At 31.1% G+C, this 27,808-nt stretch overlaps 1 protein-coding gene across 10 annotated transcripts in view; it reads right to left on the bottom strand.

Annotated features, from left to right (window-relative positions):
• Nucleotides 1-27,808, bottom strand: part of LOC111054234 (voltage-dependent calcium channel subunit alpha-2/delta-3) — an 84,982-nt gene that overhangs the window by 18,911 nt on the left and 38,263 nt on the right. For 5 of the 10 annotated variants that reach the window (XM_022341209.2, XM_022341210.2, XM_022341213.2 and 2 more), the window contains 10 exons: nucleotides 26,625-26,679; nucleotides 25,527-25,672; nucleotides 23,431-23,508; nucleotides 19,802-19,898; nucleotides 18,419-18,451; nucleotides 13,617-13,721; nucleotides 12,915-13,033; nucleotides 11,113-11,264; nucleotides 3,345-3,593; nucleotides 2,122-2,239 (listed from right to left, as the gene is read on the bottom strand). In XM_022341209.2, the coding sequence (XP_022196901.2) occupies nucleotides 2,122-2,239; nucleotides 3,345-3,593; nucleotides 11,113-11,264; nucleotides 12,915-13,033; nucleotides 13,617-13,721; nucleotides 18,419-18,451; nucleotides 19,802-19,898; nucleotides 23,431-23,508; nucleotides 25,527-25,672; nucleotides 26,625-26,679 (1,152 nt within the window). The remainder of the gene's footprint in view (nucleotides 1-2,121; nucleotides 2,240-3,344; nucleotides 3,594-11,112; nucleotides 11,265-12,914; nucleotides 13,034-13,616; nucleotides 13,722-18,418; nucleotides 18,452-19,801; nucleotides 19,899-23,430; nucleotides 23,509-25,526; nucleotides 25,673-26,624; nucleotides 26,680-27,808) is intronic. The other 5 variants (XM_039421621.1, XM_039421624.1, XM_022341212.2 and 2 more) reach the window with 4 other exon arrangements.

Here is a 27,808-nt window from a genome sequence, read left to right as displayed (position 1 = left end):
TCCAAAAGCTCCAACACTACAAACACTACCAAAGATTCACAAACCCAACATCCCAATCAGACCGATAGTCAACTACAGAAATGCACCAGCCTACAAACTAGCAAAGCACACAGACAAACTACTAAGACAGCATATTAGCATTGACAGCCCAACACATCTGAAGAACAGCACAGACCTCATTGAAAAAATAAAGGACTTAGATATACCTTATAACTCTACACTCTGTTCCTTTGACATTGTAAACCTGTACACAAACATCCCAGTACAAAAAACCATAGACATAATTAAGAAGAAATTACAACAAAAACAAACAACACCAGAAATGATCAATGAAATAATAGAAAGTTTACACATAATAACTAAACAAAATTATTTCACATTCAACCAACAATACTACCACCAATCAGAAGGACTACCAATGGGCTCCCCAATTTCTAGCATATTTGCTGAGATATACCTCCAAGACCTTGAAGAGACAAAGATCATCAAAAATAACACACATTCAAACAGAATGATTTATGAGAGATAGACCTATTAAAATAAATTCGCTACTATTGTATCTAAGATCTATACGATAATAAAAGACTATTCTAAATAGAAAATATAAAAACTATAACTATTTATTAATGACCTGTGAGTTTTGTAGCCACATTGATAGGTCATTCGATTTCTTAGTTGCAAATGAAAGAATTCATCTATTTATCTATAGCAGTAAACAGATCTATAACTATTATATGAGGTAAATGCACTTCACCAACTCTAAATGAAACTTAAAGCAACCTTGGACAAAACAATCCCAAATTTAACCATCTCAAATGTAATGATGTCCTATGAAGCATTAGTACCGGTACCTAAATTGAGATATTAGGATTAATCGAAGCAATACAGGTGTTACTATCGCAGTATAAGATAACACCCCATAAGAGAGAATTGGAATAATTATGTGCCCTAGTTTATCCTGTAGCCTTAAATGATATTAATAAGGATTGAATGATTCAAATAATTTCGGTCTTAAATAATAAACAATAAGTTGCGATGGATTCTAAGAACGTATATAAGCACCATCAATGATAAAGGAGTCATACACATTGCAAGGAAACCAAAACGCGGCTCAATTAGATTTTATGAAGCACACAAACATTACATACTCACTCAAATTGAATCAAACTCCAGTTCAAAAGCAAACAAACTGAACTCATGTATTCCAAGGATCAAGGAATTGATATTGAAGCAGAAATTGGAGAGTATAACACCAGAGAAGCTTAGTCATGATTACGTTTTCATTGAACATACAGTATTATCAAAAAGCATAATTAGAATACGATCATATTCGTGATAAAAATATCGCCAGCAGAAATGCGCTTTCATTGAAATTTCAAGCTTACAAATGTTAACATTTATGTATGATCGTATCGATTCCGACAAAAAACGGGTTTTTAATGATTCGACGACTACTGAAGAATACTTTTGGCGCTTATGGGAAAGTTCTCACTTTTTCTGGCTGCGAAAATGTTAAAGCGCCCTTAACAGCCTGAAGTATTCTTCCACAATTGTCAAATCATTACGCTTAAACGATTACCCACCTTAAGAGTGAGTTTTTTGACTTAAACATTTTTTAGGACGATGAATTTCTGTCAAAAAGCAGACAAGGTAAAGTGAAAAATGTGGTAGATTGCAGTTGCTTCTCTCACAGAGCTGAAAGATTTGAATCAGTATGCCAAGCTGAACGCTGAATACTGATTTGAAAAATCCATTTCAACTTAAATCAAAATAAATAGTATATAGAGATAAAAAAAATATTGGTTGAGCTCCTTCTCTCAGATAATCTTTATGATTAAAGCACACTATCATCGATACATATTTTGTATAGCGAAATTTGATGAATAAATCAATTAGTTTTTTACTATTTATTAGAAAAAAGTTTCCTCAAAACATCTCTGTAATATAATGATCCTTTGAAATATTGCATTGATAAAAAATAGAACTGGAACGTAATCATGACCATATATTGAAGATGCTAGCTATATAATATGAGGACACCAATCATGAGACTTGTTATATACTTATTGATTGTTTCTCTGTCCACTCCGTATTTGATGAATAAATCTGCTAACTACTTACTCTCATCAGTTGTGTAGAACGATGCTAGAGTTCCAACCCACTGCATATTCATCTGCATCAGCAGCAAGGCTACGTGTCCGATCAACCAGTTCAAAAACCAGCCCAACCACACTAGAGGCTGAAAAAATTTCAATTGAATAAAATCCTGCTTTTGACGAATAATAACATTTCAAGGATAGCATGGAAAATCGTTTAAACATGCAGGATGTATTCAAAACTGTTGTGTGTCCCCGGTATATCCATGAAAGAGGCATTCGGCACTGCCGTGCGTCCGTGGCATAGCCACTCTCAACACTGAAAAATAGCCACTCAACTGCCTAGAGTTGTCCCCAAGACAGGAAATTTCATAGAGAATGGCCTTCATTCTACTCATGGTATATGTCATCTAGAGTACAGATAGCCTGCATCCTCCCACCTTGGCGAGTCACAATGGAGGTGTCACTCCTGCCCATAATTAAACAATGACAATAATACTAGAAAATAATAGTTGTGTTGCATTATACCATAGAGAAAAAATTGCATAAGAAGATTTCCTAAGGTATAGGTCGTTTATGATCCAAATTTCAAGCCGATTATTGTCGACTACTGTCGATTATTACCGACCGTTTTGGCCGGGTGAGTGTGAGAACGGCACAGTATAGGAGACTATCAGCGTAACATATTTTCACGAAAAATGAGTACTTGGACTAACAGCTTGCGTTGACAGTGAAATTTGGAACATAAACGCCCTATACCATGAGATATCTTGTTAATATGCTATATTTTCTCTATGATTATACTGAGCGATGTTTCGTATAAATTGTATATAATGTGATGTGCTAGAGTTTTAATGGATTGAGATTGTCGTATTCATTTAATTATTATTATTTTATATATAATTACAAAACATCATATCAATTTAGTAATGATATTATAGAATCATAATATCGAATGTTAATAGTAATGTTGTAGGTATTCATTCATTTATCAATACTGTACAATAAAAAATCATATATCTGGCTGGAAGAGAGGATCAGCCCATAACTGCTTTTCTCTCAAATGTTATAAACAGTTACATTTCCAAAAGTTATATTTCATATCGTATTTATCATTCAATAACATTCATTGTTCGTTGTAGAGTGAATGAATAATATTCGTCATCTTTAACGATTGAAGTTTTTGTACCTAAATGTTTTGTAATTTCTAATTGAAGGTATGTGAATTATTGATTATTGTTCACAAACCGATTGCAGTTTGGATGAGAGATTGCCCTCGCCGCACTTGGCGAGCCGGAAGCAGACGCTCTGGTAGTCGAAGAGCCTGATGCGCCGGAAGACACCCTCGTCGACGAGTCGCTCCATCACGCCGCCATACAGTTCGCCGAAGAAGCGGCCCGTGTCGCGCGGCTCCTCCGACAGAACCACATAGCCATTGTTGTCGATCACGTAGCAGTTCACATCGTCACTCGAGCACGTCTTCTTGCAGTCCTTGCACTGCACAGCAAATAAATTATGCTCTAAGAAAAGTTCAAAAGATTGATCACGTTCAATTGGTGATAGAATTGAGAGGAAATATATTTTCCCTACAGTACCTTGAAAAGTGACCATTCCTGCACTGATTACAGAACGCCAAGTAATTTGCGTACTCCAGGGGCCCGTTTCACAAAGGTACAAGTAGGTTACAAGTCTTGTTGCCAACCATGGTTTTGGAGAACAGCTGATTACTAGCGTTTCACAAAAGCAGAATTGTAAAATTGTAGTTACAATGAATTTCTACAAGTTTACAAGTAATTTTCTTGTTACGAACAAGTGTTTCACAAAGATTTTCATTGTAGCCAACAATTTTTGTCGAAATCACTTGTTCGTAACTATGAAATTTCTACCGAAGTAGAAAGCTATGTAAAGGATTTACAAGTGGTCATTAAAATTATTTTAAATATTCAATAAATATTTCTATTAATAAAAAATGCCCTATATTCCTCTATAATTCATTATTTTGGAAATATATGCATCAGGAAATTGAATTTAATAAATTTCCAAAATAGTTATTAATGTGTTATCTCATAGTTTATGTGTATTATAGTATATATACACAGTCTATATAGTATACATTATATATAGTACATTTACTATACATATACAGAGTACATATACTGTGTAGGTTACAAATTCAGCAATAAATGAAGTAGACTGTACAAAACATTATATTGCTTTCAAATATTTTCAAAGTAATTATTGAAAAGTACAAGTAACCTTTATAAAGGATGAAAAAAGGAAATCATCATGAAAATAGATTATGTTTACTATTGAAGTACTTGTAAAATTGTAAACTTGTAGATCATAAATTTTTGTGAAACGTGAGTACTTGTAAACTTGTAACTACAAGTACTTGTTCGTAACCATGGTTGGTAACAATACTTGTACCTTTGTGAAATGGGCCCCAGATTTGCAGCATGTCAACACAAAATAGTTGTAGTGAGGTCCACGTTATAATGGCAGTGTAGAAAGATAGGAGAAAAACGTTGCTGATCCTCTGTCTAGTCAATGCCTTCTATAGACGGTAGCTGATACAGGTTTATTGATCTCTTTTCTGTATAGGGCTACTTGTAGTATAAATAGAAAGAAAAATAAAAATAAGAATCTTCCAGCAGTATTTATTTACTTCATATCACTTGAAAATGGCATCAATGTTGAAACATGTTGTGATTAAATAATTCAAAAAGGGTACTGAGATTTTTTATTTTTCTTTCTATTTAGGTTTATTGATGTAATTTCAATCGTTCATTCTCGTTTGAAATAATCAATTATATTCTATTAAGCAATAAATTATATTTTTCAATAATTTTATAGTGAATTTTCATAATTAGGATGAAATATTTTGTTAATTAATCATCAATTCTACATTGTTAAAAGACAATCTGTCAACAGAGCAAAGCGAGTAAGAGATAGCGCTATCCGCTTTGTTAAAAGATAGACAAGGATAGAAATATCATTGCTAATCAAATACTGCCATTGTAACGTGCACCTCACTCGTGGTTCAGTGCGCGAAACCGAAATTAAGTTTGTAACAATGACTGGCTGGATAAGAATAATTTCAATGACTGCATTTATGAAAAATCCCAAACTAGAAATCCAAAACAAGAATAATGTTTATCTAAATCACAATTGAATAATAACTTCTCATAATTTAATAATAAATAATGTTTCTTTTCTATTGATAATTATTATTTCAACTGCAAGCAATGAGAAATGTAGCAAATGCACATTATGAAATTCGAATTTTGAGGTTAAATAATTACCGTTTGATATCCATTTGAATAAAAATAATAAAATAACATTAGAATACTACAATAAATATTATCTGTTGTCTATGTTATTTTTATAAATATTTTTTTGTATACTTTTAAAAATTTTCGGTAATTTGAGTTAAGCATAATTCTAAATTTTTGAATCCTGTTTTTAACTGGATGAAACGAGCTTAGGCTTAGGTACAATTCTTTCCACTAGGTCGCGCGCGCCGCACTTGTCGGTTCAGCCATTTTGCAGCCATCCCAATCAGCTGTTTACATTGTTGGCGTCTTAGACCAGTTATAGAACTGGAATCTGTCAACTGGAATCTGGTCTGTTTATAGCAGTTTGTAGAACTGGTCTGTTATAGAACTGTTTCTTAGATCAGTCACAAAGTAGAAGGAAAATAACCTACTTTCTTCTCTGTGGACCAGTTATAGAATAGACATGCTGGGAAGTCTAGCCTCTGAAGCGAACATCTACTTCTATATCACCATATCGTGACGTCAGCATCGGATAGAAAACAATGTAAACAAACTCTGCAGAAAAGTTTTCTATCCGATGCTAACGTCACGATATTGTGATATGGCAGTAGATGTTGGCTTCATCGACTTTCAGTATGAATATACAATGGGCCGTGTCTATTCCATAACTGGTCTAAGAACTGTTTCTATAACTGGTCTAAGGTTGGCTTGTATTTGAATGCGAATTCATTCAATCTGTATTTCTGTATTATAAAAATGAGAACTCTTGCTGAGAATTTTCAACTTCAATGGGCCCGTTCTGTGTACATGGAATGTGGTAAATTGTTCAATTTACAATTTACCAAGTAAAAAGTTCCGCGTTCCATGGGAGGAATTTTGACAGATTCTGTTCCAAAAACCTGTTCCAGCTCCAACTTTCTGCCCACAGTCGAAGTGTGGTAAATTGTCCGACCTGGTACAGTTCCAACTATCTGAGCTCTCATTGGTCGATTATAATACATATTGTAGTCTGTTTGCTTCTCTGTGCATGCGCTGATAGTTTGTTTACAATAGCATAGCATAGAATACATGTCATAACCAACAATATGATGTTTGATAAACATTCATTAAATGAATTTTTCTCGATAGAAAATTTGAGAGTAATGGAATAATAGTTATTTGTGCAACTAGTGTGCAAAGTGACAGTTTGCTGCACCGAAAGAAACGTTTACGCACGAGCCATAGGCGAGTGCGGAATAAAGGTTTCTTGAGTGCAGCAAACGAACTTTGTGCATGTATTTCACATTAAATTTTTCCTACAGTTACCATTGAATATATGAAAAGTGATTAATTATGGGTAAAATTCCCTGAAATCCATGAAATATTTTTCTGTGTAATTTTGTTATTAATAATTTATAAGACCTTAATTTATTTAAAATAAAAAATAGTTTAATTATAATGATTAGTAATTCAATTGAAAATTTATTCCAATAAATAATTGAAATGAACCAATTAATTTGCAAATGTAAATAATTTTCAATTTCTAAATAATTTATCAACCAATCAATTTTTAAATAAAAAAATATATAATTTAAAATAATGAATGATAAATAAAATTTAAAATGTATAATTGAATTTATTTCAATATTTTATATTCAGTATTAGTATTTATAATAATATCAATTTATTTATTTATCATTTATTGAATTATTAAATTGGTTTATTAATTAATTATTCTATCATTAATTTTCATTTCAATATTTAATATTTTTATAAATTATATTATTTCAAATAATAAGAATATAAGTAAATTTATTTATTATTAATTCATCAATTAATAATTCAAACAATTTTAATTTCTATTTTTAATAATTTATTTTAAATATTTAGTTTGTCAAAATTAAATGAATAATTGTTATTGAATTTGAAAATTCTCAGCAAAAGTTCTCATTTTTATAATTATACAAAAATCAGAAAAGAATACAGATAGAAGAAATTCGCATTCAAAATACACAGGTAACAATATTGTTGATAGCTGATTGGGATGGCTGCAAAATGGCTGAACCGACAAGTGCGCGACCTAGTGGAAAGAATTGTACCTAACTTCGTTTCATCCAGCTAAAAACAGGATTCAGATATTTAGACTTATGGTTAACTGAAATTACCGAAAAATACTATGAGTAAACTAAAAAATATTTATAAAAAAACATAGACAACAGAAAATATTTTATTGTAGTATATTCTAATGTTATTTTTCTAATTTTATTTACATGGATTTCAAACGAATTATTTAACCTGAAAATTCGAATTTTATAATGTTGAACGATTGGAACTGGAACAATTTACTGTACACAGAACGTACACAATGAAAATTATTCATGTAATTTTGACAAATTCAAAATTCAAAATTAATGAATTAATGATAATTAAAATTAAAATTGTTTGGATTATTAATTGATTAATAATAAATTAATACTTATAATAAAATTATTTAAAATAATATAATTTATTAAAATATTAAATATTGAAATAAACATTAATGATAGAATTAAAAAAAATCAATTTAATAATAATTCAATAAATGATAAATAAATTATTATAAATACTAATATTAAAATATTTAAATAGATTCAATATTATAATTATATTTTGAATATTATTTATTATTCATTATTTTAAATTATATATTTTTTATTTATTGATTGGTTGATAAATTACGGTATTTAGAAATTGAAATTTATTTAAAATGATTTTAATTTGAAAATTAATTGGATTATTTTAATTATTAATTGAAATAAATTTTCAATTGATTTACTAATTATTATGATTTATTCAAAATAAATTAAGGTTTTTATTGATAAAAAAATTACACAGACAAACATTTGATGGATTTCAGGGTATTTTACCCATTATTATTACTCACTTTTCACTTTCAATGGTAACTGTATAGTGAGGTCCAAGTTATAATAGCAGTGAAGAAAGATGGGACAACAACGTTGCCGATCCTCAGTCTAGTCTATGCCTTCTATAGATGGTGGCTGATATAGGTTTATTGATGTAATATTAACTGTTCATTCTTGTTTAAAATAATAAATTGTATTTTTCAATAATATTTCATAATCGATTTTTATAATTAAGATGAAATATTTTGTGAATTAATTATAAAATCTACATTGTTAAAAGACAATCTGGCAGCAAAGCAAAGCGAGAAAGAGATAGCGCTATCCGCTTTGTTGAATGATAGACAAGGATAGCAATATGCATTATTTTTGGGGGAAATTCAAGTTGCGTAGTTGAGGTGTTCAGAATGCAGAAGTGGGCATTGAGAGTGATGATGGGAGAATCAATTCGAACAAGTTGTCGCCCCCTTTTAAAAAAACTTCAAATTCTCCCATTCCCAAGCCTATATATTTTCGAAACAATCTGCTTTAATTTATGAAAAATCTACATGAATTTAATACAGGCGGAACATTCCATCAATACCCAACAAGATATAGGAAGAACCTAAGAGACGACACACACCAGACAACCATGTATGAGCGAGGTGTTAGGAGTTCTGGTATTCGGTTGTATAATTTATTGCCAGCTCATATAAAAGAAATGACTGGTACAAAATTCAGAGATCAATTAAAGAAGGAGCTGCTGTCCATATGCGCGTACTCAAATGAAGAGTTCAGAGAGTACTACGATGAGCGTCGAAATGGGGTTTAGAGAGAATAAAAAAAAAATGTATTGACTTTTCATGTACCTATTATTATTATTTATTATTATTATTTATGTACCTATTTATGTTTTAAACTACGAGCGTCGAGATAAGGTTTGGAGAGAAAAAAAATATATTGACTTATCATTTATGTTTTTATGTTCTGTATTTTATTGACTAACGACATTGACAAGTCCAAATACCCCTTTTATAGGAGGTCAGTGGATGAAATAATAATAAATAAATAAAAGAATATAGGGTTCCATTGCTAATCAAACACTGCCATTATAACGTGGATCTCACTAGGAAAAATGTGAAATACGTGTGCAAAGTTCGTTTGTTGCACTCAAGAAAGCATTCCGCACTCCGCACTCTCCTACGGGTCGGTGCAGCAAACTGTCACTCTGCGCACTATAGTGAGGTCAACTTTATAATGGCAGTGTTTGATTAGCAATGGTACACTATTGCCGTCCTTGTCTATCATTCAACAAAGTGGATAGCACTATCTCTCTCTCTCTCTCTCTCTCTCTCTCTCGCAGTGAGGATCGGCAACGTTGTTCTCCTATCTTTCTCCACTGCCATTAAAACGTAGACCTAAGTATAGTTGCACAAATAACTAATGGGTTTGTGATTCATTTATTGATTGGAGTTTATTTAAACAGTGTAGAATCAATATTTCATTATTGAGACTCGAGTGATCATGTAAATGAATTTTCTGTGTCAATTTTTATCGTGAGAGATTTATGGTGTGATCACATTGAATGAGTACAGGTGCAAGTGCACGTTGAATCATGGATAAGCCGAAAGACAAAATCTGGAAAGTGCCATTGAAACAAGTTGTGACTTACATGTAGCTGCTCACACTGAACGCAACTAGCAAGTGCAAGCTTTAAGGGTGACTGTTCCCATTACTCTTTCCAGATTTTCTTTCTCATCTGCACGCTTGGTCATGCATAACCAAGCTTGCACATATACGCAATCAATCTGATCTCACCCTTATTGATCACTTGAAAAATAATTCTCTTACGAGCATATTTTGCTAAATTAAGTTAGGGAAGACAGTCAGGTTCTAATCTTATGCAGAATTGAGGTATTTTTTAGGAACTATATTTCCGTTAGCGATGGAAAATACACTAGTGCTTGGAAATATTTCTATCTTGCATTTCCTATTTCCACGGAATTATACTCTGTCTCCACTTGGAGGAAGGTGAGAGCATAATTTGCGTAGAAACTCCAGTCTCAATGAAGCCGCAAATTTAAAAAGGTTAAATTACAGAGGTAGCATCAATTGTGTATTTATGTGAATACGTTTTCATTGAAAGTCATAGAAATGAATTTTAAAAATATATTATTTATGTTATTTGTTGACTATCACAAATCATTATATTGTACAATAATAAGATTGGGATAAACAACAGGAATAGCCCAAAACTGTACTCCCAAATTCAGATTAATAAGAGTAATAAATGTTGGAGTAGTGAATGTAAGAAAATCATAAATAGTGCAGTGACAAATTTCAATAATTATGGGAGAAATATTTTCAACGATGGTGAGTACTATATTATTTACAAGCTCATGTTAAATCCCTAAATTGACTGAGTCCTTAATTATTCATTTGTAGTAGTAAAATGAGTAGAGTCCACGCTAACTTTGTAAACAGTTAGAATTCCAGATCAGTTAGCAAAATGTTACAGGCAGTTTTCTTGACTCAGATTTCTCTCCTCCATTCCATTTAGACGATATGAATTTCTTAACAGTATTCAGATTTTTTACAATATTTATCACTCCCAAACTTTCATCTCAGATCTCATGCCTAATGCTTGGTTTTCACGATTCAAGTAGTCGTTCTGGTTACTGGAGGCAGTTTACAGGGAGATTGTAACTTCAACAATGTGAAACTGTAAACTTTACAACACAGTCTTCTCCCTCCATGTATTACATGACATTGTAAATTGATACGGTAAGTTTGTTATAAATACTAAGTACCGTAAATTTATTGTTCCTTATAATGCCTCCTTAATGAATTATGAAAAGATGAATTGTGTAAATGGTGACTTACAGTGTATGTGATATTGATGAAGAGTGATTGCAGTGCGGAATGCTTGAGCTGCACTCCTATGACAGCAGCTGGAGCCTTCTTTCCCCGCGTCTCGATGAAAACTGCACGCGTCGCCGTCACTACTATGTCCCTCCTATCATCCTCCTCTATGTCTACACTCAAACAATGAAACACACTCAGAAAATAGCACTGAAATAGTAAGACTCACGTTATGAATTCAGTGGAGATAATATTTAATTATTTATTCATTTCTCCTTTTGTCTTCGTCATACTTGAACTGTTGATATTAATTTTAATAAATTGTGTTAAAATTGTAAGCTAATAACACAATTTATTATCATTAATATTTATTCATTGTCACAATATTTAATATTTTATTCATCAATTTTTGTCACAATACATCAATTATGAGCTGCACTTATTTGATTGGTGACTTGTCAATTGCTATAACTACATAAATATAATGGTTATTCATTATAATTATTATATGAACGCAGTGTTGCCACTTTTCTGTTACCACCACCTTTTATAGTTCATAGCTGTAGTTCAGGTTATTCCGGTATGTTTGATCTAATATTAATTGTTAGTTCTTGTTAATAATGATCTACCTCAAATCAATGTATCAATTCTATCTCAAATATATTCTGATTCGTCAAGAAATTTAGCCGGCTAGGTTAGCTGAGACTACTGAGGCGTTGCTAGTGCTATCTGGGTTCCAATTCCGGCGGTAGGAATGAACGTTTGATCATCTCATCAAAACACCCACGCATTTTTCAGCACCCACACACAAGCTAAAAGCTCATAAATGGGCATCGAAAGCAATAATAAAAAATAAATTATGATTAAAAAATACATTATCATAATTGAGATTAAAACCTTTGGTAGTTAATCATATATTTCTATATATTTCTATATATTTTACAAACAATTTTGTAACAGTCCGTAGGGTAGAGCTATCTGCTATGTCTAATGAGATACAAGGATAGCAAACCAATGTTAATCAGGTGCTGACAATCCAAGTGAATCTCACTGTAGCTTATTTTCAAACATCTTGCCGTAGTAAACAAAAAAGTTTTTTTAATTGATCTCAATATCTTCAGATATAATTAATTTCTGTGAGAGTATAATATTTTTTCCAATTCGTCAGGTTTTTGCAATGTAAACAATTTCAATAAATATTGAAATTTATATATCAAGAGTGCCAAGACCCAATTCAATTTTGTTTAGAAAATCGTTTCTATTCTTAGAAAGAAAATTCTGTAATACACTGCCCTCATCCATTGTACATAGTGGCTCACCACAGCTGTTCAAACGTAATTTGAAGACTTTCCTGTTAGATCTGAGTGAAAAAGATGTAGAAAATATGTATAATATAATATTGTACAATTCTTTTATAGTTTTTAGCTCTGTATTTCTAATGAGAACAGATTGATGGTTTCCAATATGATAAATTTTGAACAAATATTTTAAAACCGTTTATAATTCATGAATATTATTGTTTTGTTGTGATTGAATGCCATTTTTAAACATATACGGTATATAGCTGGTGCAAAAATAAGTGAATGCGTCATCTTTACATGCGTAATTTACTGTTATCAAAATGTTTTTTTTCTTATTCTGTAGATACTCCCATATTCATGCGGTCAAGCTTTAAAGCTTTGCATATGTGTAATTTAATCAGGATTCATTTCAATATTAATTTTCAACTGTCATTATTTTGTGTATTGTATTATTACAAAGATTATTGTATTGTAAATTTTTCTGATAAATAAAATCATTATTTCATTTTTAAAAATACCCACCCGCTTCAAATGGCACGGAATACACGTAAGAATCCGCGATGATGGCATGTTGGTCTACTGCCCTCTTGTACCAAACCTCGTCTATTGCTCTACGGTTCTCCTTGCCGAATGATCGGTGCCTGCAAATAAATACATTCCATCACTTACTATTTTCAAGTATCATGAGCTTTCAAAGTATGTGATGATACCCACAAGGTGGGGAAACAACTATCAATATGATCTATAAAATCTATCAGATGAAAAAAATATGTTGAGGCTTGCCGGCAAGTGACAAATCGCGGAACTAATTGAAAATAAATTAATTAATAAAATCGATCTTATAAAATAGGAATATTTAATATAATTTATCCAAGTTTTTTAATCCAAAAAAGTCTAGAAAATTGTCCACCAATTAGACATGCAACCTTTTTTAAATTCACATTTTCATCTTTATTCCAAATCGTTTGGAATACGTACACAATGAAAATAATAATGTATGTAGTAATGTAACATAATGTAAAGTAGGTATATGAGCATGGAATTTCTCTCCTCTTCTGAATATTTGGCTTCCTTTGTATGAAGCTGAAATTTAATTATTAAATGAAAGATAATACCGTAAACTATATTCGAGTAAATCCATAGACTTTTTTGAGAGAACATTAGAATACGATCAAGATGAATCAATAAATAATGTTGAAAATGACAATATGAAGTAAGACTCACATTGCTCTATCATTTTCAGTTGAAGGAAAGTCTTGCCATCGCGTGAGGCCACTTCTTGTTGCCACAAAAACCGTCACAGGTCCAAACCGTTGCATAAAATCGTTTCTATAACAAAAAATATAGCATTAGAATCGGAACACTATTTTTTGCACTTATATTGCAAAAATTACTGTAAACTACAATAAATTCGTAGATTTAGTTGCATAAAATCGTTTCTATAACAAAATATATACCGTAGCACTAATATGAAAACACCAAATTTTGCACTTATATTGCATCTGTAAACTTCAATACATTCATAAATAATTCATTCTTCTCTGTTATTAAAACATTGCAAAATAATAAATTAATTCAATGCAAGTTTATATGAGGTCGTATATTATTATCTAAATTATTGGGAGAAAAATTATGATACGTTCCATCTTCAAGAATTAATAAAGTATTTGTTTTAATAAAACCTTTTCTAAAGTGTATGCACAATTACAAGATCAAACAACAATCAAAGTTGGTTGACTAGTAATTTGAAGAATGTTTCAGACATTGCCTAGATAATTTTAATATGTTGAATAAGACTTGAGACAGGCTCTTCATGATACGGAAGAACGAAACTTGAAGTTTAGTAATTTTTATTAATTTCATACTGGTTTCATTCATCAAAATTTGATTTGATAATTTGAGTAACACAATCTTTGAAAGAGAAGTAAGTAGAAAGGAGCGCACGGTTTTTCTTATTGCAGTCACGCAAAAAAATTGTTATTTTTATGGCATTAAAACATTTATTTTACTATTTATTCATATAATATTTGAAATGTTATTATTTGACTTTCATAAATAATAATGCAAAATTATTATTTATAATATTACAAATATTATTATTAATCATTATAAATAATAATTATGTTCATCTATTTCACTATCCATGACGAACTACAGTTAATAATTCGTTTATAACTATTTTGACGACACTACAATCTAATTTTTGAATAGTTGAGCTGTTTTCAACCCTTAGTGTTGAAAATTGATTTTTAAAAATCTAACAGCGCTCCACACGTGAGTACTAGTTTTTAATAACTATTATTCAAAAAATTAGACTGTAGTGTCGTCATAATAGTTCAAAACGAATAATTATGTATTCATATAAGCATGTATATAATTGAGAATAAGAATAAAATAAGTTTTTATCTTTTGAATGGTTTTGCGTAATAAGGCGTACAAATGCTTAACTGTAATTGAAGACTTTAACAAATATATTTGACGCTACATATTTGACTTTAGAAAATCAAGAATAAAACCCAAACATTCAAATCATTCTTATAATTAGTCAGGAGAGAGTTAAATGTCAATAGGTTGTCACAAATCTCCAACACTAGCTGAAAATAGTTAAATCGAATTATTCCAAAACAATGCTTGATACAATTGAAAAATAGAATTCACAAAATACATCCCAATTTCCAGATTGTCAGCATTTGAAAAGTTAGTATGCAATAAAAACAGTGCATTAGCTTTATCCGAAATGTATAATTAAAACATATATTAGTAAACAACGTTACAAAAATAAGAACTAATAGATTAACGGTTTTTTGCTTTTGAAGAAGCAGGATCTCCAATATGTGAGCATAATTTATTAAAAAATAACCATGAAATAGCAATATAATATTGATAAGTGAACAGCAATCTATAATATTGAATAAAAATTAGAATTCATCGATTAGTAAGCTTAACCATAGAGAAAAGATAGAATAGTCTATGCTATATTATCTCTATAGCTTAACTTAGATAGTCTATAAACAAAACCAACAGTAACACTTTCTAAAACACATTGAAAAATCAACTTGATAGTGACTGAAATTGATCAAAAAGAGAAATTATTTTGATTCAATTTATACACATGAACACAAGGAGATTTGCTAGAAATATGTTGTTAGGCTATTTTCAACTGTCAAATCAAAATTTTTATTCACAATTTTCAAACAATTGAGGGTCCTGCCAATTGAGGTTTTTCGGCGGGTGCCTAGTTACAGAAAAGCAAGTTACAAAAGTTAATTTCAATTATTTTTTAACTTTGATAATTAAAAAAAATTAATAACTTTAATCGTGAACTAATTTTGTGAAAGATGTTGTCCATGATAATTTTTGTTTTTTAAAATAAATTTTATGAATTTCATTATCTAATAATTTTTTCAAGAGAAACCTGATGTGTAATTGGAGGATTGGAGCGTAGACAAGAAGCTTTTCCTCACTCTCTGAAAATGTCTGTTTTGCATCTTTTTACACAGATTATTATCATTGGGATCACTCTTCTGAGTATCGCTTGTATTTAGTATGTTGTATTTCATTAAAGCTGAATGAAATAAAATATTTATCCACTCATCCGTGATCCATCCACCTACATTCAATATAAATATACTGTAACGATGATCGTTACACTTGATCCATGTGACCATGGCCGGACTGGAGAAAGTCTAGTGATGGAGGGAAATACATCAGTAATATGTCAAACATGACTTATTTGAAATATAATTTCTTTTGAAATAGGGTGTCAATTTATTTTATCAAAGCCAACATTTTCAAAATAAGTTCACAGATCCTAATTATCTAATCAGAGAATAAAATCTATTGAATAAATGTTCCTTTTTCTACTCACTTCATCCCAAAAAAAGTAATAATTACTTAATTATTAGTCAATTATTCACCCTTTCATTCAAAAAGAAAACTATATCTTTTTCATTCTGTTACTCCAAATGGAACAAAACATGTTATATTTGTAGACATGAGTAGAGACAGCGCCTATATCGTTATCATGTCTGTTAAAACCATTTCAGATATTTGAGAATTATATTCTGGAATTAAGACACGACCACAATTTGAAAGGCCACTTATTATCAATCTCCAAGTCAACCAACATAGGTGGAAGGTAATCTTAATAATTGCGGGAATTGAAATAATATTCAATTAATAATTTGTTTTTAATATTATTTAAATTATTCAATTTATAATATTTTATTTAAAGAAAAACAAAAATAATATTATTACAGTGACTGAGTTTTTTTCCCCCAGTTTCTACTACTGTATTCGCAAAGCTTCTTATTTCATTTTAGTGAGGACTTGGATCAGAGAGTACGTTTCGAATGTAGTTTTAATATGTGTACACAATAAATTACAGTTGACCAAATAATTATTACAAGACCTCAACAATTCATAGTTTCAAATACTCCAATATTTCGTTCATTATGCCAACTAAAAAAATATGGCAGCAGATTACATCTCATACAAGATTTGATATTATGGAATGTTTTCATAAACTTGCCAATTTGACAAAGTCTCTTATTGACTGGACAAATAAAAAGACTAAACTTATATTAAGGTAATTCATAATATTATTTTCTTAGGATTTCAAGTATCATATATAACAATGAAATTCAACAAAAGTGATCCACATTATATTACAATTGAAAAATTACGTTTTCCTGCAAACCAATTACACATTATTCTAAATTCAGATACAGTCATTTCATAATATTCTTTTTGAGACTGCACATGTAATTTCAACAAAATAAATTTCAGATCAAACTGCAACTGATATCGACTGGAAACATTCACTCAACAGCGTATCCTAACTTTAATAATAAGTTGAAAAAAGTCAATATTATATTATAAATTATACATAAATATATATTGTTTGAAGACCATTTCACACCAACGTGGCCGTAGCATCCTTGGAAGGATGTTTGAAAAATCACTTTCCATAGTATAAAATAAGTTAACTACTACAGCCGTGGCGTGGCTGAGCGAACATCTTGAGCATTTTTTTGGCGTGACTTTTGTCATCAATTACTCAGTGCGATTTCTTGCAAAACGTTGTTACATGCGCCCTACATGATTTTTTCACCATTATACAAATTGCAAAAGCTGAAATGTGTTTTGCGGTATGAATTGACACGCCAATTCTGTGCGTCACATCCGCAGGGTGGAAGGTTCCTACGGTAACATTGGTATGGAATGATCTATTTTAATACAGTTTGACAAAACCAAACTGATGCAAAAAAACAAATGATCATTGGATGCTTGATGACAGTACAATACAAAACCACATTGCATTCTCAAAAAATGATATTTCATAATCAGAAAAGATCATAAAAAGCAACAAGCAACACATTTTACAAAAATAAACTGCTTATGAAGATTCCACCACCATAGTACAAGCGAATGAATCACCTGGTAGATTCCTCCAAAAACGCTTCTGCAAATCCAATTCATTCTTTCCAGTTTTGAACAGAATAAAACGGGAATTCATTTTCTTGGGCATCCACAAATCCGTTGAAAATATGTCACATCTTTGTTGAATGATGTAAATAGCTCAGTGGCATTCCCAGCACAAACATGCAGGACAGATTGGGAGCGGATGAAGGCCTTACAGATCACAGGGGAAAACAAAATTAAGAATTGCTTCATAACAAATCAACATTAAAAAATTTCAGCTAAAGGTAAAAGGGAAATGTTATTGATATTTCATGATTGAGACTCAAGGTACTGTATATTAGATATACGCAAACTTGTTGACAGAAATTTATTAACGTAGAAGATGCTCTATCATTGTGCAAATGAGGAGCAATTTTATATATTTTAGAGAATGTGATTTGAATTACTGAAATAAAAATTGAACAAAAATGTCGAACATATAAGGTGTATTAGGGTTTCAGATCAAGTTCCATGGAAATGAGGTAGAACAATAATTGAACATATATACAATGTAGCTGGGGTTTTGATAGAGGGAAAGTGTGATATCAGTTGTACTACTTTACCTTGACAAAGACACCATCAGCTTTGCGATGGGGCTGGTAGTGCAAGAAAAATTTGTGGGGATTAGTGCAAAACAGAAACTGTGCGCTGGTGCAGAGATACAGAGATACTCACAACAAAAGCACTCAACATTCACTTTCAAATAACTAGTACTTGAGAAAATCATCATTCAAGTATACCGAAAAGATTAGAGTATTATGAAGGGACAGAATTCATTCTAGAAAAATTGACTGAATCATGACCGACGAATTGGACGCTTGAGGGCATATATCTTCCTCACTCTTCAATGTATAAATAAACCATTAATAACTGAAAAAGTTCTCAATTTCATTCATAAATGTATTTTTGTTTGCAGAATTATTATCTTACTTTTTTGAAAACTGAAAACGTTAATAATCGTTCACAATTTTGTAAGAGCAATATACTTTATGGATTTGAGAAAATCTATAACATTTTATTGATTGAATTGTATTTAATCCATTATAATTTTCTTTACTTGAATATTTCAGTTCTTTTTCTAACTTGTTTTTTTTCTACATAATATATTTGTGAATTTATCTTGTGATACTTACAACGTAGATGAATCTATCACTATTCTATTCTTTAAAAAGAATTAGATTCCACAATCGAGTAACTCCAATTAAAAAAGTTGACGTATTTTTTTCATTACATTTTAATTTAGAAAGAAATAAATCAAGACATTTGAGCCACTGATAATGAAATCATACACATATAAAGAATTCAGCAAGTAATACTGACGATTTTTGGGAGAATTACATTTAATAAGGCTATATTTTTTCCAAACCGTATTGAGATTGCTTTCATATCTATGAAATACAATATTGCAGTGGAAAGTAACAGGGGATCAAAGCGTTTGATAGATTAGAGACTAAAGTTTGGAAATTTAAGCATTTGAAAATATTTCTAATGTTGATTCTTCGTTACACATTCTACAAATGTCTGATAAGAACCGTGTAGTCTCAATTAATACATATTCAAAAATGAACTACTAGTGTAGATTTCATTGTAAAATTTAAAAATAAATAATATAGGCTGATGAACTTATCTTGCTGATTAATGCAAGATAAGATAAGATGAAGAAAATGTAAGATAATTTCAATACCTACATCTTTCCACAATGGAAATTCTTTCAACAAGTTAAAGTACAAAAATTCCAAATCAGACTTTGCCGATAAAAATTTATCCTGAATAGGTTTTCAAACATGAGCCATATCACAATAAATCTCTCTTTACACGTCAGAGGATGTTCTTCAGAATATGACACACAAGTGTCAAGTGTCACCTTATGAATAAAAGTAATACATGTATGTTATCTTAGTTAAGCAATTTAGAAGTATCAATTGACGGAAAACTCATTCACTTACTTTTTCTCTTCAATTACTCCAACTGACCACACACTGTCATTGAACCATGCAGTAGCGGCTGCATCAAATACTAGTGACAAGAAGAGAGACCTATCACCTGCAAAATAAAGCCACTTATCAATTATGTTCAACTACTTTCTGGCAATTCTCTTTCTTAGAAAAGTTTAAGAGAAGAATTAATAGTTTCAAGTAAATCTTCAACTTTTCCAAATCATTTCTTGACTGCTATAACTGTCATAGAATCAATAATGTTGTAAAATGAATGCTAAGAATCACAAAACAGACGTACAGAGTAAGATATTTTTATAAAATAACTATAGGGGATACGAATTCACCTGAGAATCACTGATGTCTGCTGACTATGCAAATTAGTAATTAATAGGATAATTGAATTTGAACAAATCTAAAGCCAGCATTGAAATAGCATACAGCATTTATGTGAGGCTTCACCAATGAAATTCAAGGTTTAAAACGAATATACAAGGAGATGCTTCAAAGAATAGTAACAGGAGTTACAAAGTAATGATGTAGAGTAAAAGGATTGGGTCTGTGGAAATTAAATTGATAATACAGTATTCAAGAGCGAAATAAATAACAAGTAGAAGAGTAACAATACGGTCAAATAGAAACAAATACAAAAATTGACAATAGTTAAATGAACAACAAAAGCATGCATCAACGTTAAACTAACGTTGATTCCTAGTTGGAATCATCTTCCACAGCTAACAAAGCTAATTCAACTAACACAATTCGACTACGGCAGTTGAAAAGCATGCTAAAAAACGTGAACAATATTACAAATTTGTGTGTGCTACAAATACTACATAGTTTATAAGTGATATGAATTTTATAAAATCCTCATGAAAAAACAATACTTTTCTTCGTGTCACAGCGAGAAGTGGGAAATGAATATTGACTTAGTAAAAACTGATGCTTACATACAAACAGAATTGGTTACTCAAACTTAACTTGTGATCGAATATCATAGGAGAGTGAACTATTATGAAGTACTCAACTGGTTTACAGGACACACTATTCTTTTCTTACAAGGACGTGAAATTATGATTACCTAGGAGTAAATTAATAATCATGATTTACAATCATATTAATTTGTGAATGGTCATCGATTATTCGAACAACTAACATAACAAATTAAGTACCTTCTTTAGTGATCAGTATTATATACTAATTCTTACATTGATGGAATAGAAGATTTTGGACTTCATGAATATTATTCGAAGATTTTGTATCAACCGTATTGTTCAGCAACAACTTAAACGTTTTTTTTTTTTTGTAACTGAATTGACTATTTTCCAGAGAAATAAGAGTAAGCAGAAGCTTACCATGAAAAAATATATGCACAGTTTCTATAATTTATTGCACCAAAAAGTTGCATAATTCTGTAATGAATTTCCAATAGATTAAAAATTATACATGATGTATTCATTTTTATGATAATAGGTCTTGTTTCAAACAGCTATAGATTATTTACTCAACAAGAATACGATTAAATAAGACATATCAAGAAACCGATGCGTTTATGAAGTATTTTTTTTTAATTAAAATTTAGAAAAACGTTTAGGCTAGTGATTAAAATAAAAATTAATCCAAAATGATGGAATTTGGGATTTTTTTGAAACTATGAAAGTTGTCGGAAAGATATATAGAAATTTAACCTTCTACAAAAATCCAAGAATTGGGCATTATCTGTGAGTGGATGACGGTACACGTGATAAGACGATACAAACATCAACCTACAACAATAATAATGTTCAACCAGACTGATTTTTCAGTATCTAATTGCTACTAAAAACTTTTATTACTTTCATGCAAATGGTTAATCTAGTGATCTGACGTCTGATAACTGAAAATTCAAAAACTCGATACTACCACATAAAATGATATTTTGTTAAATTTCAAATTATGAAATTCATCAACAGAGTGATCAATATAATTAACACCGATTACTAATAGAGAACAATAATATTATAGTCCTGCTACCATCCATGAGGCATGCGCTTTATTGATGAATAAGACTTATCCATCTGAGCAAACACTGAAATCTAAAAATGTGTAACAAAGAGTGAAAAGTGACGTAAGTTCGTTGAGAGAGAAAGAGACACTGATCTAAAATCGTCGATTGTGACAGTCACGTGACTCTTCTTTAGAAAGAGATTTGACTTCATGCAAACCGAGCTCTACAATGCAGATGGCTCTGAATCATTTTCAGGAATACCAGGAACTCATTATAGTAAAGATAGTAGGCCTGCTATTGGTAAGAAAGTTGAGTTGCTTAGTTCAACTGAAGATCGGAAGGTTTGTCATATAACATTTCCTATCCCTTCTTCTCAATCAATCCCTACTAGTCAATCACCATAAACACCTATCCCTTCTTCTCAATCAATCCCTACTAGTCAATCACCATAAACACTACTCATCTGGTAGTGGGTAAGGTTTTTGTAAGTGTTTGAACCAGTGGAAAGAGTCATATCTAATCGCTCAGACTGGATGAAGTGCGTTGGAAGGGCAACTGCTTCAGGATGGTACCACTGAATGACATTTATGAGCTTAACAATCTGAGACTCACGCACAGTCCAGGATACGTGTGCACTTCATACTCGCCAAAAATGCACACAATAGTCTTTTTATTTTTCACTTTCTTCTTCGTTTTTCTCATCTTACTAACTAATAGACTTGGTGGGTAATCTTTTTGAGTACATTTTAGAGTAATAATTTTCATGGTTTGTGATTTCTGTTAACTTAGGAAAGTATAGATACTACTAAAATACTTCAATCTCCAACTAACATAACTTGATAATATATCAAAATTTTAAATTGCGAAGAAATTTGTTTGGCGAATACAGACACAAGAAGCCTATAAAATAGATCTCAATAATGAATGAGTTAATTATTATTACTATTAATGTCCAATAATTTATTTCCATTTTAGTTCACCACTTTGATTTCAATTGATTCACAAGTAAATCGAATTATTCTGTTCCGGTGAATGATACATGATCTGATAAACAATGATAACATAGCTTTATGTATTTCTAGTGATTCAGGCTGAATAAACTTGTATTAAAAGGGAGAAACTGAGGTTTTCAGTCTACTTTTAAAATATTTCACTATTGGTGAGCTCAATCTTAAGAGACTACAGTAAGAAGAGGTGAAGTAAGCTTAGTTGATTCCCACTGATTTTTTTACTGGTTATTTGTGTTGAGGTTGCAATGTTGATAGGTACTGAGTAAGTTTAGTTGATTACCACTTATTTCACTGGTTATTTGTGTTAAGGTTGCAATGTTGATAGGTACTGAGTAAGTTTAGTTGATTACCACTTATTTCACTGGTTATTTGCGTTGAGGTTGCAATGTTGATAGGAAGCGTACTGAGGTTAGTTTAGTTCATTCCCTCTGATTTTTTACTGATTATTTGTGTTGATGTTGCAATGTTGATAGGAAGCATACTGAGGTTGGTTTAGTTGATTCCCACTTGTTATTTGTGTTGAGGTTGCAAAGTTGATAGGAAGTGAAGATAGGAAATGATCAGAGCCATCGACGAGCCAGCTACAGACACAGAGTGTGTTCGTGAGAGAGAAAGGAGGTGAGCCGGCCACTCCGTCTACTCACAGAAATATGACTCCCGCCTGAGGTCATGCCCTTTTTCGCTTTCGCTCTTATCTGATTTCGAAGAGCTTGAGTTGTTAGCTGTGGAAGAGATAGAGAAGGAAGAACTTGATTTTCTTAGTTCAATTAAGAAATTATTCCAAACCGCTGCATAAGCTTGGTAGGCAGCCGAAATATTTGTATTGAATTACAGTTTAGAACAAAACAAGATTGGACATACAAAATTAACATTGCCAATAAAAATCAATGCAAGAAGAAACTGAGAATTGGAGGCGGCATTGCTATCATAACATGCCAAACATTGAAAATTATCAAAGTAATAGTTTCAATCCATAACATCAACTCAAAAATTGAATCAATTTAATGGAAACAGGATATTTAGATTTAGTACATGTTTGTTCCAATATGCACAAATTACTGATAATATATTTTCAAGCCAAGCGTGAAAATAGGGCTGACTTATTAATTGGCCAGCAAGCCAATGAATCACAAGAATCTGGAATTCAACTCAACTTCTGTTTGAAATAGGAATTTTCCCGCTACTTAATTTCTTCACACCTTAACAGGATGCGGTTCAAAGAGGACCTTCATCTATCTCAATATGATATCACACCGATCATAAAAATATAAATAGCCTAAATCACCAACACACCAACTTTTACGATATAAATAAGCGTATCTTTCCTATATCTATATTGCCATGTAATTAAGGTAAGGGCTACAGCATCTTGGGCAATCAAGCAAAAAACAACTTTCGTCGTGACAACCTGATTCTTCCCCAAAATACTAAGTGTAAAATTTAGACAAGCCTATTGAGGCAATAGCTATTAATAATAATAATTATTCCAATGTGTGCTGCTTTGATACTAAGTGCTTCACTAGAGATATTGAGGCTGCAAAAATACGCGCTGTAAATCATAGATTTATCAAAAAAGACAACTTTTATTATATTGAATTACAACAAATAGATGTAATGAAAGCAAATCGAACACTCTCTTACAGTATTAAAAACTGAATTCCACTTTTTACCATGTAATAAAATGGAGAGTTAAAGCGATCTCAGACATTCTTTCTCTGAACGAAATTGCATTGACGCTGACAAACGGAGTGTAATTTTAGTTTGATTTAGAGTAATTTTAATAAAGTGCTGAAAATATTATTAATAATTCTCTATTCACGAGTCGTTACAAAATAATGGTATTTCTTTCAAACCTATTCTTTAGGAAGTTTGAAACTTGTCTTCAAGATTATGTTATCAAAGAAAATGAAAAATTTCAGAATCTAGCCCATTTTTCTCTGAATCATAGTTATTAAAGAGATAAATCTGAGTTTGGTGCACATTTTCATTTAATAGAAATGATAATTTCTATTCAATACTGTAGAACGTGTGTATTCCAAGTTCAACTTTGCTTTGCTATGCATTATTATAGCAATTGATACAATGCCAATTGTCATGTAAATATTTATACTGATATATTATTATTTATCTCGAAAAGAGAATGGGAACTTTATAGCCTATTGATATCAATTTATTGTTTAAAAATCTATCAACTCTAAGCCCCGGTTGCACAAAAGCCGGTTAAATTTTAACCGTGATTAATTCCACGAGAACCAATCAGAGAGGCGTTTTTGAAAAGACGGCTCTGATCGGTTCTCGTCGAATTAATCACGGTTAAACTTTTACCGGCTTTTGTGCAACCGGCACCATATCTCTGAAATTTAGAATTTAGATAAAATCTAGAGTTTATTTTCAATTATTATGTTTAATTGTTAAAAGCCCGGTTTCTAAGACTCTTATAAAATATAATGAACCACAAATTTATAGGTTTCTAGGGCCGGTTTCCAAGACTCTTATCAAATCTAATATATCATTAAACCTATAGATTTGATGGTTCATTATATTTGAAAAGTGTCTTAGTAACCGGGCCTAAAAGTTTGAGAGAAAAGTTATTACTTATTGGCAGGACAAATTACTTTCTAAAAAATAGAAATATAACCACCGGTTAGTGAGTTATAGAGATGATTTTGGCACACGATTACCGTTGAGGTGACTAATGAACAAGACAAATAATAAATGAGTAATATTGAATGCGTCTTACTACGAAGATCGGTTGGCTTACTGGGCCATTTCCAGCCAGGCCAGCCAGTGCGGTTGATGAAGTGAACCAGCTCTTCCTCGGCAGAGGCAAAGTCGTGCCTCTTGTTCAGCACTGGATCATCATTGTAATAGTACTTGCAGTAGTTCCTGCAATCACACAAAACATTTAGCATATTTCCAATGTACTAGGAAGAAGAAGCAAAGAACACTATCGAATACCCAGAAACGATTCTAGATATTGAAAACTCAATATCAGTTGAATAATATACAAGGTCAAAGCTTTATTGTTTGAATTAACACAAAGAGATGTTGCCAACCACTTATTTATTAGGCCTATCAATATTTATTTAATTACAGTAGCACGTTTTGTGGATATTGTCTACGGAGCCTGGTACTATGATGTAAATAATGTTGATAGTAAAAAAGTGATTGACACAATTTCTTTGTGTTCATTCATTATGAAGAAATGTCACAGCACACAGCATCACTTACAATACATCTATACAGGTGTAATAAAATGTTTGCTTACATGTGATTTCAAGGGATATTAAAAACTTGAAGAGTGCAAGCTTAAAAAATATACTCTGTTAGCAAATTGAGATTAAAAAGTAGATTAAAAATTAAACTACAGAGTGAGTAGTTGGCTTGCAGTACGGATAGCTAATAGTTTGCTTAGTATATTCAAAGAGAATTCGTTTCATAGACTTAGATATCATCGAACAAATTATAAAACTATTAGTAAAACGTTCATTTCAAATTTATTTTTTATAACTTGAAGATGGTGTGAATCACTGAAACTAGTTTTTATAATTTGTATTTTCAATCTATTATTTTATTGATTTTAAAAAAAGGGTACTATAATTCTATTTTATAAATAAAAATAAGTAGCCCTGAATTCATAATTATAAGACATCATAAAACCTTTGTGATCGACAACAAGCTTTGTTACGTCATTTTTGTATCACTTTCACATTGAAATAAGTTCTTTCTTTCTTCCAAAGAAGGAAGTCTCAACCAACTGGCTAATCTCGAATCTTCACTCCATAGTGAACGAATTCTCATAGTTTTTGAAATTAGGTATTTGCTTGAGAAGACTTACCAGTCAGGATGTATACTCCAGTCATTTCCTTCAAAGTAGTTTAAAGCTGTGTTTGCTGTGGAGGAAATGACAAAAATATTAATCAACCAGTACATATTTGTATGAATTATTGAATATTTATTTTAAACCTGTGCGAAGTACTTTTGGGAAAGAATAATAGGCTCCTTCTTAATGTATTATGTATTTATTTATCGTTGACAATATTATCAAGTAACGTCAATGTTTGGGAAACATTGAAATCCCTGATGTTGGGGAAATGTTTGAGATACCGATATACTTGATAGGCTGCACTAACACTTCTGCCTCAACCTACAATCTACTTCATTTTCAATCTATATAGAAACACCAACTTTCAAAATTATTTATGAACAATTGAAATAAGAATGTAATTTTATTTATTACTAGATTACCCGGCGAGCTTCGTACCGCCAAAAAGTCAATGTATCTCATGTCACACTTGACTTTATTTGGTGAATCATGAAATTTATCTGACAATCAATATTTTTATTTACATCTCAATACGGACTTCCTATGTGCTTAAAACTACCGTTTTAATACCAGTAAACAATTTTATCACAGAGTGACGTGTTTATTACAGCTGGTATAAGTTTAGATGCTAAATCATATTATTACAACATGATCTTGAATCATGATGATCTTCCCGTTCTACGTTAGCCGCTCGGCCGACAATTTCGGAAACATAGGTCTGTAAAATGGATAATATATAATTATTATTAGCCCCCCTATTATAATTTCTGATCAGAAACCATCCCCAATATTCACACAACATATTCCCAAAGTTTCATGCCGTTCTGTCAAGTAGTTTTCGAGTCTATAGAGAACAAACAAACAAACTAAAACTATCACACAAACAGACATTCATTTTTATATATAGAGATTTTACTTAATATCAATTCAAGCAATCGTTTTAAAGATCAAGGAATATTTAGAACTGAAATAATTACTTTATCTACCTGAAAATTAAGCTCAAAAGTCTGATGACAGCTACACTAAAGTCGATTGGTAATGATTTGAAGCATAATATGATAATATTATTATTTGAGTTGATAGTTTGTGAAACGCTTTTGCAATGCTAATCATTAAGCTTAGAAATGAAAATAATCACTGCTGATGACAGCTACACTACAATCAATTTAGAGAATAGTTTGTGAAACGCTTTTGTG

This window comes from Nilaparvata lugens, chromosome 2 (genome assembly GCF_014356525.2).
Source record: "Nilaparvata lugens isolate BPH chromosome 2, ASM1435652v1, whole genome shotgun sequence".
Classification (NCBI taxonomy): Eukaryota; Metazoa; Arthropoda; class Insecta; order Hemiptera; family Delphacidae; genus Nilaparvata; species Nilaparvata lugens.
Note: the sequence above shows the minus strand (reverse complement) of the source record. Positions and strands in the feature narration are given on the sequence as shown.